Here is a 14,059-nt window from a genome sequence, read left to right as displayed (position 1 = left end):
GGCCAAGGCAGTACACATCTTGGTTAAATCCTATCTGGATTACTGTAACATGCTTTACATGGGGCTACTTCTGAAGAGTATTTGGAAACTTCAGCTGGTCCAAAGAGCTGCAGCTAGGTTGCTCAGTAGGGCTGGCTACAGGGAGCGGACAACCCCCTGGAACACTTCGAAAAACAAGTTCTGGAAACAGCAACAAAAAGCCCACTATATGGTTCAGATATGTGGATGACACTTTCACCATTTGAAGCCATGGAGAAGAACAAGTTCCTGGACCACATCAACAGCATCCACCCAAAATCCAATTCACCATGGAAAAAGAAAATGAAGGAAAACTACAATTTCTAGATGTACTATTTATCCGCAAACCTAATCAACAATTGGGCCACACAGTTTACAGAAAACCTACACGCATGGATAGACACCTGTCAGGCTTACTTCAAAGGACCAGTCTGAACGCAGATCAAAGACAACTGCTCTCAAACACAATCTTTATTGAAGAATACATGACTTTGGAAAAGTCGAGAATGACCTAATGTTTACATACATCTAATTTTATCACTTCTGATGCAACGTAATATCACACGCAAATATCATCATCAAACCCCACCTTCTGGATCACATTTCCACCAAGGTTTCTATCCCCCCCACACTACAGCAATTATAATTGTTTATACTTTCACCCCTGAGTTCCCAGGCTCATTTTATCTTCTCCCGCCAGGTGCTCGCATGTTTATGTTATGAAGTCAGATTCAGGGCTTGGAAATTCAGCCCTGGGATCTGGCTGCATGACATGGCGCCCCCGTTTTCTTCGTCCTCCTCTTCGGTTCTTCTTTCACCATAGTCCTGAAATAAATCAAACAATAACTCTATGGGTCCATTTTGTCTAAAGTCCCCATATATTTTTTCAGCAAGCTGCGATGGAAGACTGGGTGTATTTTCCCTAAACTTTTTGGCAATGCCAATTGGAAAGTCACTTCATTGATAACACCCTGTATTCTGAATGGTCCAATATATTTGGGGCCCAGTTTTCTTGAAGGTAACCCCAATTTGATGTTTTGGGTACTTAACCACACTAGATCTCCTTTATCTAATTTATCGCCTTCCACCCTCTTTCTGTCTGCGAACGTTTTATACTTTTTGTGTGCTTCTTTTAACGAAGCAGTCACTTGATTCCAACATTCCATCATTTGCGTTTTCCATTTCCCTGCCTCTGTTCCTTCATTTTCTGTCCACCTCGGCAATTGGGGTAACGGTTGTATTTCATACCCGTAAACTACTTCAAAGGGGGTTTTGTTTGTTGCTGAATGTATAGTTGAATTAAAGGCTAGTTCCGCAAACGCCAACCACCTAGACCAGTCATTTTGTCTCATGTTAGAGTACATTCGAAGGAACTGCCCAAGCGTTTGCTGAGTACGTTCTACCGCCCCGTTTGTCATGGGGTGAAAAGCAGAACTTAAACTCCTTTCTGCTCCTAGCATTTCCAAGAATTTTTCCCAAAATTTTGCTGTGAATTGTACTCCTCTGTCACTGACTACTCTACTTGGACATCCATGTAATTTGTAAATATGGTTTATGTACAATTCAGCTAGTTTCTCAGCCGATGGTAGCTTCGTCAGTGCTATAAAGTGGGCCTGTTTAGAAAACAGGTCTAATACTGTCCAAATATAACGATGTCCTTTGCTGACTGGCAGTTCTCCCACAAAGTCCATAGCTACACATTCCCAAGGCCTGGTAGGTTCCGCTACTGTCTGTAACAATCCCATAGGCTTCCCTCCTCCCGATTTATTTCTGGCACAATCATCACATTGGACAACATGATTCTTTATGTCCTTCCTCATTCCTGGCCACCAACAATGTTTTGCTATTGCCTTTGTTGTTTTGGTAATTCCTGTATGACCAGCGCTCTGGTTGTTGTGAAAACGATGCAGAATCTTAATTCTTAATATTGCTGGGATATACAGTTTCTTGTTTACAAACCAAAATCCCCCCTTCTGGTCCCCCTTTTCTGCGTTGGACGCGATCCATTGATCTCCTTTATAAGACCGTTTTAGTTCATTTCCCCAGTTATCTTCCCCGCCGAGTTCGACAAAAGCCGTGTCCTCCTTTTGGGTTTGTGCTCTTGTCCTGACAGCTAAGCCCCATTGTTTGTCAGAGAATATTGTCCCCTCCTTTGCTGTGGTTAGGCCTTCGTGTTGAGGCATGCGTGAAAGAGCATCTGCCAAGCCATTCTGTTTCCCTTGAAAAAACTTTAATTGGAAATCGAATCTGCTGAAGTATTGCGCCCATCTGATTTGTTTGGGGGACAATTTTCTAGGAGACTTTAAATATTGGAGATTCTTATGGTCAGACCAAATTTCGAATGGGATTCCGCTTCCTTCGAGGAAGTGTCGCCAGCATTCTAAGGCTTTTAATATGGCTAATGCCTCTTTTTCCCATATTGGCCAACTTTTTTCAGTTTCGCTGAACTTCCGTGACAAATATCCACAGGGTTTTAAGTTCCCATTTTGATCCTTTTGCAATAGCACTGCCCCGTACGCACAGTCTGAGGCATCGCAATGGATTATGAAAGGGCTCCTGATATCAGGGTGTTTTAGGATGGGTCCTTCAGTGAAGCATTCTTTTAAGGTCTCGAATGCCTTTTGGCATTCTGGCGTCCAACTCAGTTTGGCGCCGGGAGCTTTCACTTTTGCTGTCTCCCCTTTCCCTTTTGTTTTTAAAAGTTCTGTAAGGGGTGCGGTTATTTGTGCAAAGCCTTTTATGAAGGGTCTGTAAAAATTTGCAAACCCCAGAAATGATTGTAATTGCCTCCTTGTTTGAGGCACTCCCCATTCTTTCACATCTGCTACTTTAGCTGGATCCATAGCTAACCCTTCTGGAGACATCCGATATCCCAGAAAGTCAATCTGAGTTTTATTAAATTCACATTTGGACAGTTTTGCGTACAGCTTTGCTTCTCTTAGTCTCTGCAAAACTTCCCGGACCAATTTTACGTGCTTTTCCTTATCTTCAGAAATGATCAAGATATCATCAAGGAATATGAACACCCCTCTGTACAATAACGGGTGTAGTATTTCATTTATAAGCTGCATAAAGCAGCTGCTTCCATTTTTTAACCCGAAAGGCAAAATTTCGTATTCAAAATGGCCGAATGCGCAGGAAAATGCGGTTTTCCAAGTATCCTCCGGTTTGATCCTTAATTTATGATACGCTTCAATTAAATCCAGTTTAGTAAATATGCTCCCTTTCTTCAATACGGTAATTAAATCCTTGACTAAGGGCATAGGGTATTTATTGTCCTTGGTAATTGCGTTTAAATTTCGATAATCAATACACAATCTTAGGGAATTGTCTTTCTTTCTCCTAAATAACACTGGAGCCCCGAGAGGAGAATTAGATGGCTTAATGAAGCCTCGAGCCAGGTTTTTATCAATGTATTTCCTCAATTCCTCCTTCTCTTGCACAGACATGGGATACACTTTTGGTTTTGGTAAGTCTGCTCCTGGGGTTATTTCAATCCCTACTTCTATATTTCTTTTGGGAGGCAATTTACTGGCCTCTTTCTGATTGAAAACATCCGCAAAGTCTCTGTATTCAGGTGGCAATAGCTGTGGGTCTATTTCCCCTGCTTCGTCTTCCTCGTCCTCCTCTTCTGCAATTTTGCTTATCTCCCATTGCATCTGCTGTTCTTTAAATGCTAAGCTTTTTCCTCTCCAATCTACTTCAGGATTTGCTTGTTCGAGCCATGGTATCCCCAATATTACATGGTATGTGGCAATAGGGGCTATCACAAAGGATATTCTTCCTCCCCATTTGCCTATTTTGCATGGAACTCCCCGTAATTCCTTTGTAGATACTTCCCCAGCAGCGACTGATCCATCTAGCTGCGAAAATGCAATTGGGGAGTCCAGTGCCATCTGCTGGCATTTCAGCGCTCCTGCTAATTCTGGGGTTATAATGTTCCTAGAACACCCGCAGTCTACAAACGCCTTGCATGTGGCCCGATTTTCTAGCCCCGAGAGGCAAATTGGTACTACTATCATGCGTTTGTCCCGACTCACCAATCTTTCCGAAGATTCCGGGGCCTGCACCTCCTCCTCCGCACGCCTCCCGGTTGCTGGCTTGGGCTTTGGGGCTTTTGGCGGCTCCCCCTTCCGGGCCCAGCATTCCGCTGCTCGGTGGCCCGTCTTCCCACATACAAAGCATCCCGGTTTAGGTTTGTTGTCGTCTCCTCTGGAGGGAATCCCCGGCCTCCCTCCGGGTCTTTCTTGCTTCCTCGTTTCTCCTCGACCTCTCGCCACCGGTCTTTGCTGGCCGCTGCTGCTCCTGAAGCGCTTTACTTGTGCCAGGGTAGATTCGACGCGCCCCGCTAGTTGAATCCATCCCTGGAGCTTCTCGGGGTCGTCTCTGTGCGCTGCCCAGCTGAAAATCTCGGGGCGTAGTCCCTCTTTAAATAGTTCCACTTTGGTTACTTCAGACCACTCCGGTACCCTTTCCGCGAGGTGGAGGAATTCCTCTGCGTACTCGGGCACCGTTTTGTCCCTCTGTTTTATTCCTTTCAGCTGGTCTCGAGCCCTCAATTGCTCTAGCCGGTCTCTGAACCGGTTCTCCAGTGCGGCGAGGAAGCGGGGCACTGACCTCAGGCATGGGTCGCGTCTGGCATGCAATTGCACATACCAGCTGGCTGCTCCTCGCTTTAGTGTGTTGCCGATGGCTCGAACCCTGCTTGCTTCGGAGGGAAATGTGTGTGCGTTGTCTTCCATGTATCCTCTAATGCTAATTAGAAAAAAGTTCAGTTCCTCTGATTCCCCTCCGTATTCCAGCTTGAGATCTTCCCTTCTAGGCATCCATTCTGCAGCCCTTTGATATTGTCTGGGCGGCATGGGGAAGGGTTGCATCAGGTTTCCTCGGGTGGCTCCTTGGAACACGCCGCGCCCCACTCCGGTGGTCATTCTGCGCGGCTCCTGGAAGTCTGCCGCCGCTGTTGGCTCTTCCGCCCATCCGCATACTGGCCTAGCTGTAGCCCCCTCATCTCGCCTTTCCTCGTCGTACGGCACATCCTCCTCCTCTTCCTGGACCCCCCGCTCCTCTCCGCCTTCGTCTGCGAATCCACTGGACCCGATCCCTGGCCCCAGTGGCCTTTCCACCCCGACGCCCATTCGGGGGGTTGGGAGCTCTGTTGGAGACGGCGGCCTCAGGGTCCCCAGGGCTCGCTGACGCTCCACTTCTCGCGCCATGCTGTCCCGGAACTGCAGCTCCTGCCAGTATTCCTCATCTCCCTCGTCCCTTGCCGCCACGGGGCTCTGCGTTGACGCCCGCTGGCCCCTCTGGCTCCAATCTCCTTCTTTGTTTGGTTCTCTCTCGGCGCCATATCGGCTGGCCTCCTTCTGGAGATTCTCTTCCAATAATGGCACCAATCTCCCCACGGTTTCCGACAGCCTGGATAAATTAGTTTCCAGGATGGATAACCGCAGGGCCACGGTCTCCGGCATACTTCCTCCAGATCCCCAACTGGTTTCTGCAGCTGCAGAGACGCCTCTTCCGAGCCTGGGAATTCTCTGGGTCACGCCGTTCGGCTTGGGGTACCCCGTAGAGGAAGCTATGGCTTGCAGCGTCTCTTCTCTCTTCGGCCGGGCCCCTTGCAAAGGCCTCTCTGCCTCATTTGGGCTTTGATCTTCTTCCTCGCTCATTATCACTTCACTGCGAATTCCGCAGGAGGGTGAGAAATGGGATTCTCGACTTTAATGTCAGGCTTACTTCAAAGGACCAGTCTGAACGCAGATCAAAGACAACTGCTCTCAAACACAATCTTTATTGAAGAATACATGACTTTGGAAAAGTCGAGAATGACCTAATGTTTACATACATCTAATTTTATCACTTCTGATGCAACGTAATATCACACGCAAATATCATCATCAAACCCCACCTTCTGGATCACATTTCCACCAAGGTTTCTATCCCCCCCACACTACAGCAATTATAATTGTTTATACTTTCACCCCTGAGTTCCCAGGCTCATTTTATCTTCTCCCGCCAGGTGCTCGCATGTTTATGTTATGAAGTCAGATTCAGGGCTTGGAAATTCAGCCCTGGGATCTGGCTGCATGACAGACACCTATATAAAAACTCCAACCATCACCCAATTAAAAAAAGAAGCACAATTAAAGCCCTGGGAAACCATACAACCTGCGAACCCCATTCCTCCAGGGTGAACTGAACCATCTATACTGGGCCTACAGGCCAATGGATACTCCACCACAAACATCAGAAGAGCTGCAAGACCAAGAACAAGGCATGAGAGTAAAGACAAAGATCCACCCAGATGAAAAGTGTTCTTACCATACATCAAAGGAAACACTGAACGCATAGAGAAGCTGATGAAGAAACACAACCTACGAACTATCTACAGAACCACTAAGAAAATCCAACAAATGCTATATTCAGCAAAGGACAAGCGGGGTCCCCTCATCTCTGCAGGAGCCTACCGTATACCATGCAGCTGTGGACAAGTCTACATAGGGACCACCAAACGCAGCATTGCCCAAACAAGAATAAAGGAACAGGGAAGGCACTGCAGACTAACTCAGCCAGGGAAATCAGCCATAGCAGAGCACTTGATGAACCAACCTGGACAAATAATGTTATTTGAGAACACAGAAATGCTGGACCACTCTAACAACCACCATGTCAGACTACACAGAGAAGCCACTGAAATCCACAAGCATGTAGACAATATCAACAGAAAGGAGGAAACCATGAAAAGGAACAAAATCTGGCTACCAGTACTAAAATCATGACACTAAATATAGAACACCACTCAGAAAACAGAGGAATTTCAGACATGAAACAATCAGGGCCAGCTAACACCTCCCAAAAAAGGATCCCCCACAGGCAGGAAGCAGCCAGGCTTTGAAGCTGCAAGGCCATTTAATTCTAATCTAGCTGGCCAATTGCAAAATTTACACTTGCTTCAAGCAGACAAAAGTTCTTTCTCTCACACTGGACATTCCACAGATATATAAATCCCACTTGCCTAGTTTCCAACAGACCTCACAACCTCTAAGAATGCCTGCCATAGATGTGGGTAAAACGTCAGGAGAGAATGCTTCTGGAACATGGCCATACAGTCCAGAAAAATGACAGCAAACCAGCTTATAATATACATTTTAAAAAAAGATGTCTGAAAGAATATATGGTAACAAAATTAAAAAGCAACCTGATTTAAACAATATTACATAATTTACAGTCAGTTGAATCCATATCTATGTACAGTGTTCCCTCACTACTTCGTGGTTCACTTTTCACGGATTCGCTGTTTTGTGGTTTTTCAATAAACTCTAAAAGACTATTATAAATTATAAAAAATTATAATTTACAGCCTAAGGAAGGGAGGAAGGAGAAGCCAAAGGGAGACAAAAGGAGCCCAAGTGGCAACAGGAGGAGGAGGAGGAGGCAATTTATTAACACACAATTGGTTGATAAAGACTTAAAATAGTGTATAACTACTAAAATAATGTATAAATATTAAAATAAATATAGTGTTCCTACTTCGTGGATTTTCATTTATTGTGAGTGGTCCTAGAACCTAACCCACGTGATAAGTGAGGGAACACTGTATATAAAAATGTAATGTGCCGTTTTACTATGGAGTAAACAACAAAACCACTGAACCAAATCTGGCCACAAAAGACATAGTCATCCAGTCTATGTCTTTCAAAGAAAAAACCTAGAAAAATAGTCCAAATTAGAGGAAGAAGAAGAACTGTTTTCCCCTTGCTGCCAGTTAGAAGAGTAGGCTCCACCCACTTCGTCTCCTAGCAACCCACTCAGCCAAAATGGCACCCAGGGCCTCTTCACACAGGCCTCTTCTGCATTGCCTATAAAATACAGATTATCTGATTTGAACTGGATTATACGGCAGTATAGACTCAAAACCCTTCCACACACATATATAACCCAGAATGCCAAGGCAGGATAATCCACAGTATCTGCTTTGAACTGGATTATCTTGAGTCCACACTGGCATATAATCCAATTCAGTGTGGATTTTATACAGCTGGGTAGAAGGGGCCTCATATAATCCAGTACTAAGCAGATAATATACAGTAGAGTCTCACTTATCCAATACTCAACTTATCCAACGTTTTGGATTATCCAACGCATTTTTGTAGTCAATGTTTTCAATACATTGTGATATTTTAGTGCTACATTTGTAAATACAGTAATTACTACATAGCATTACTGCGTATTAAACTACTTTTTCTGTCAAATTTGTTGTATAACATGATATTTTGGTGCTTAATTTGTAAAATCATAACCTAATTTGATGTTTAATAGGCTTTTCCTTAATCCCTCCTTATTATCCAAGATATTCGCTTATCCAACATTCTGCCGGCCCATTTATGTTGGATAAGTGAGACTCTACTGTAACATTATAAATATAATATATAACAATTGCTGTGGTATAATAATACAGAACAATATAATCTCTAAAATCAGGACAGTAAATAAAGAGCAACACTCTGAAAACAGGGGAATTCCAGAAAGGAAACAACCAGGGCCAGCTAACACCTCCCAACAAAGGATTTGCCCAGGCAGGAAGCAGCCAGGCTTTGAAGCTGCAAGGCCATTAAATGCTAATCAAAGTGACTAATTACAGCATTCCTACTTACTGCACTGAGACACTATTCATTGCTATTCAACCTGTCCAACCAAGAATTCCACAAGGTAGAAAGTGGTCATGCTTGCAAGCAGCAAGGCTATCAACCTAGCTAACCAAGATTTTCCCTAGGTAGGAAACCCCCAGGCTTTGAAACTACAGATCTACTCCATCCCATTCATCCTAGCCAATGACGGATGCCTCTATGTAGAAAGTGGCCAGGCTTTGAAGCAGTGAGGCTATTCAGTGCAATTCTAGCAGCTCAAAAATTATTTCCCTAGAATGCAAGTACCCAGCCCTCCAAGCAGTAGACCTATTCCATTGTATTCCAGCTCACCAAACAAGGATACACATAAGAAGAAAATGGCCAGGCTTTGAGGCTGCAAGGCTATTCACTGCTATTCCACCTGGCCAACAAATGATTCCCATAAACCACAGCAACGCGTGGCCAGGCACAGCTAGTTACATATAAAAAGTAACACACTCATTTGACATCCTTCTACCCCAGCAATTAGAAGGTTGAGGCCCTGTTTGAATGAGTCCTATGAGTATGTAGGTTAATGCCTTCTCCTATGTTCCCGCCAAACAAGTCTGTAGGGTGATATGATGGAGGAAAAACCCTTCTCTAAAGATTGTAAAACTAGTTCATGTGGATAAATATGAGGTTCCAAATAGTCTGGACATAAGACTGCTCCAAATTGAATTGTAAAAAGCAAGCCAGCATTTTGTAAAGTATAGAGGGAATGAGTTATTGTGCATTTTCCAGGCTGTAGGGCCATGTTCCAGAAGCATTCTCTCCTGACATTTCACTCACATCTATAGCAGGCATCCTCAGAGGTTGTGAGGTATAGAAGGGGATATTTTCAGGTTTGGTGCAAATGTTCATAGCACACTCTCTAACTATCCAGATTTGGCAGGGAGAGTCCCAGTTATTCCTCTATTACCCTACTTTATCAGCTGCTACTAAAATGTTTCTTCTCTGTACTTTCCCATTTCATGCTCAGCTCATCCCAGTTAGTGTAAAATGAGTTCAAAGTGTAAAAATAGTTCACAAACTTGACATGGAAGAGAGGAACGGAGAGGGGACAGTGGAATTTTATACTTTCCAGTAGGTCCAGGCAACATCAAACTACTTCAGCTTTTGCTTACATGTGTGCTCTCCCTCATTTCTTTACTTTACTTTTCCTATCTTGACCATACTAATGTTGGCTTGCAGCACAAATCCTGGTTTTCCTTATGTGCAACATTGAAAGCTATCTCATAGGAGGAGTTGGGATCTCCCAACTCCTGAGAGGTTAGGACACTGGCTCTCAACCTGTGGGTCCCCAGATGTTTTGGTCTTCAACTCCCAGAAATCCTAACAGCTGGGAAACTGGCTGTGATTTCTGGGAGTTGTAGGCCAAAACACCTGGGGACCCACAGGATGAGAACCTCTAGGTTAGGACAATACTGTGTCTATTCTGTCCAGTTTAGATGCTTTGCTATGTTCTATGAGTTTTAAATAAAAAATATCAACATAATATGTTTGTGTGAAATGTTGTATTTAGTAAAGAATATGATAGGGGTCCCTGGTGGCACAGTGTGTTAAAGCGCTGAGCTGCTGAATTTGCTGACCAAAAGGTTGGCAGTTCAAATCCAGGGAGAGGGGTGAGCTCCTGCTGTTAGCCTCAGCTTCTGCCAACCTAGCAGTTCGAAAACATGCAAATGTGAGTAGAGCAATAGGTATGGTTCCAGCGGGAAGGAAATGGTGCTCCATGCAGTCATGCCGGCCACATGACTTTGGAGGTGTCTATGGACAATGCCGGCTCTTCGGCTTAGAAATGGAGATGAGCACCAACCCCCAGAGTCATCACGACTGGACTTAATGTCAGGGAAAACCTTTACCTTTACCTATGATATAAATGTACTGAATATAATTCTGGACACTATTCAACCAAAACTCACAGGTCTCATTGATATCAATAGTACAGTTAATATGAATGAGTTAGTTAAATTCCACTGTCTTCCAATGCTTAGATATAGAGGCAAGGTACCCTATTTTTAAATTTCCTGATAACAAAGATGGATTTTACATTTGCTCCATATATGGAATGATGCATATAAATAGTTCAGAAGTGTCTTAAGGCACCTTTTGTTAGGCAAATTCATATCAACAAGGCACACTCGAAAACAGATACAAGCCTGAACATTTAATGACAGCAGAGAACAAATCAACATGTATAAATATCTATCTTTATTTTTGACATTAAAAATACCTCTGTGAGATCAAATCTATTTCTTGGGGCTCTTTCGTGTAGAAATGTGCATGTAACAAGGCTGAAATTAATAATCACGCGGTGACACAAACTGGGAGTCAGCCTTTGGGAAACAAACCAAAGCTCACCTTTACTAAAATAAGTACAAAGCTCAAGAACAACAACAAAAAAAACCCTGTTACAGCACCACAAAAGAGGAAGAGATTTGCAATGTGTGAATGCGACTTCAGAAGTTGAATCTGTTTAGGGAATTTGTATTTTCTGCTCCTATTTGCATTTTAAATAATTAAAAGATTAAAACTGAAAAATTTATAAATGAGGGCTGCTAAGAGAATCCTGCTTGGCAGACAATAGAAAATAAATTATTATCCTGCTAGGTTTGCTTTAATGTCATATCCGTCACTCTCCCCAAGGTGGGTTTATTACCATACCAAGAGCTCCCCTGCCAATCTGAACCTCCTCCCCCATTCTCTGCTACTGAAGAAATCCAGGTCTCAGGGGAACTTTGATCTCATTGTGCAAACTAACCCAAACAAAACCTCTGCTGTTCTCAATAATTTTTTCCCCTGTTAAAAAAATTGGGTGTGTTTGCAGGGGTGTGAATTCATGTGAAGAGTGACAGACCCCTTTGTCCAGCGCAGCTTTGGCTGGTTGTAACAAGCGTCAAGACATTAGACACAACAAAAGCTGGATTGACAGTATCATCAATCACGGGGCTGACAGTCGACTTCAGTTTGTTTGTTCCACTCTGCATAATAAGTGATTGGATCAGGTTTAATTAGAAATTGGGTAATCAATCATTGCCAACAAGGCAACTCAGCTTGGGATCTAGATGCTGCAATGGGGGGTGGAAGGCAAATCTCCATCATAAGGTGGGTAAATACACAAATACACAGGTCTGCCACTGATGCTTCCAAGGAAAGTATGAAGATGTCCACATGAAGGCGCATCATTGCATCATTCACATCTGGGCAGCTTCTACCGGACATCTGTGTTTTTGATGTTTTACTTCAATTGCATAAATACTTCTCAGGTGTATACATTATATGAATGTGCGGGAGAAAGAACTCTGTTCAATCATATCAGCTGTTAAAAATATCCCCTGTGGAAGAACCCTCAAGGTCTGCTGATGTAATAAGTATTTGAGAATATTATTTTGTGCTTGATTTTTGTTGACTCATACATGCTATCTTGGCATAACTGGTAACAACAGACCTGCAAGGTAGTGTTAGTGCTATAATCTCCATCATAAAGATGGAAGGAAAAGTAAGTTGGGTGGGAAACTAGCTCTTGATGAACGGCTGTTACTTTCATCTCTCACCATTGGCCAGGTTTGTAGGAGCTGATGGAAACTGGTATTTAATAACATTTAGAAGGCTACAGGTTTCCTGAGTATGTAATAGTGGTGTGCATTTGTATGGAATTGCTGTTCATTTTGTTTAGTTTCATTAGTTTTGTATCAGTTTTGTATTTGTTCCCGTTTACGAGAACGAGGCGCCTATATGAATAGAATTTTGTCTTACGAAAAAACTGAAGATTTTTAGATCATTGGTGGCAATGGGAGAGCTTCCATGGCTCACTGCCCCCCCTCCCTCAGTTTTTGAGCTAGAGGGGTGAAAATTGCCACACACAGAGGACATTTTGACCACTTTTAGCCCACCAAAATTTAAAACGTTTAGGTCTTTCCCAGAGTACTATTGTTATTAATATTAATATTATTACTGACACCCATTGGCCCATATCAGATGTCATGGGGAAGCAGACCTCTCTCAGACTCAGCTTAGGGTCCCAGAGAAACTATTGTTATTAATATTAATATTATTACTAACACCCATTGGCCCACATCAGAGGTCGTGAGGAAGCAGACCTCTCTCAGACTCAGCTTAGGGTCCCAGACTAACTATTGTTATTAATATTAATATTAATATTAATACTAACACCCATTGGCCCACATCAGCAGTCATGGGGAAGCAGAACTCTCTCAGACTCAGCTTAGGGTCCCAGAGTAACTATTGTTATTAATATTAATATTATTGCTAACACCCATTGGCCCACATCAGCGGTCATGGGGAAGCAGACCTCTCTCAGACTCAGCTTAGGGTCCCAGAGTAACTATTGTTATTAATATTAATATTATTATTAACACCCATTGGTACACATCAGCTCTAATGGGAAAGCAGCCCTCTGCCAGTACCTGCTTATTATTATGCGGCCAAAATGAAAGGAAAACGAAAGCAAGCATGATGACTGTGCAGCTTTCATTTTCGTGTCGCCTCTCGTTTCCTATGAAAATGTCATCATTCATTTCATGTAGATGAATGATCAACTTGAAACGAATGCACGAAGGAAATGAAGGAAACATATTGTGCACATCCCTAGTTTGTAATAAGCTTGGAGGTCTTGTAGGTAATTGGATGTTTAAAGGACGCAGACTATATTTTGTATCTATTTTCCTATCCAAGGTCACTAATAAATTGTTTTAGGCTTCCTAGACATTCAAAACAAATAATTGGCCCTTTCACACTATAGAAATATAGTGCCATGATTGCACCTTTCCTTCCTATGGAATCCTGGCATTTATAGTTTAGGGAAGGCCTTTAGAATTCTCAGTCAGATAACTCTCCTATTTCCTTCTCAAACTACAAATCCAAAGAATCCATAGGATGTTGCCATGACAGTATAAGTGGAATAGATGGGCTATCATTGTGTAGCATAGGATGCCTACATACATTTAATCCATAATATTCTTACCAATCTGACCTGGATCAAGGACTCGATCTGCCACAGATATTACATGTGTCTGTAAAGATGGCACAACATGGGTCTAGCATGTATGTTCGCTGACTTTCTCCCAGAATGGGACCCAAAGTGACTTCCAAAACAATTAAGATTGTTCACATTGTAGCTGTAACAATTGGTTCCTGCCATAGTCTGCCATATTAACGGAGGTTCTGGAATGTCATCAAGGGTTATTACATGGACACCACAGCAACTGTTGTATGGGAGGTTATTAAATATGAAATATTAACACATGTCACCTAGCAAATAACGTTAAACAGTAAAATGCAAATTAAATGCTGAATTTAAATAGCATTAGATTTCAAGTACAGTTATGAAATATCTGATTAATATTCCAGATAGAGTT

The 14,059-nt window shown here is 42.9% G+C and overlaps 1 protein-coding gene across 1 annotated transcript; it reads right to left on the bottom strand.

Annotated features, from left to right (window-relative positions):
* Nucleotides 1-471: 471 nt before the first annotated feature.
* Nucleotides 472-6,109, bottom strand: LOC134299025 (uncharacterized). Its single transcript, XM_062980816.1, has 2 exons — nt 4,059-6,109; nt 472-843 (listed from the first exon to the last, which is right to left on the bottom strand). The coding sequence occupies exons 1-2, from the start codon at nt 5,685-5,687 to the stop codon at nt 736-738; spliced, it is 1,737 nt and encodes a 578-aa protein (XP_062836886.1). The 5' UTR covers nt 5,688-6,109; the 3' UTR covers nt 472-735.
* Nucleotides 6,110-14,059: the final 7,950 nt, after the last annotated feature.

This window comes from Anolis carolinensis, chromosome 4, assembly GCF_035594765.1.
Source record: "Anolis carolinensis isolate JA03-04 chromosome 4, rAnoCar3.1.pri, whole genome shotgun sequence".
In the NCBI taxonomy this organism is placed as follows: domain Eukaryota; kingdom Metazoa; phylum Chordata; class Lepidosauria; order Squamata; family Dactyloidae; genus Anolis; species Anolis carolinensis.
Note: the sequence above shows the minus strand (reverse complement) of the source record. Positions and strands in the feature narration are given on the sequence as shown.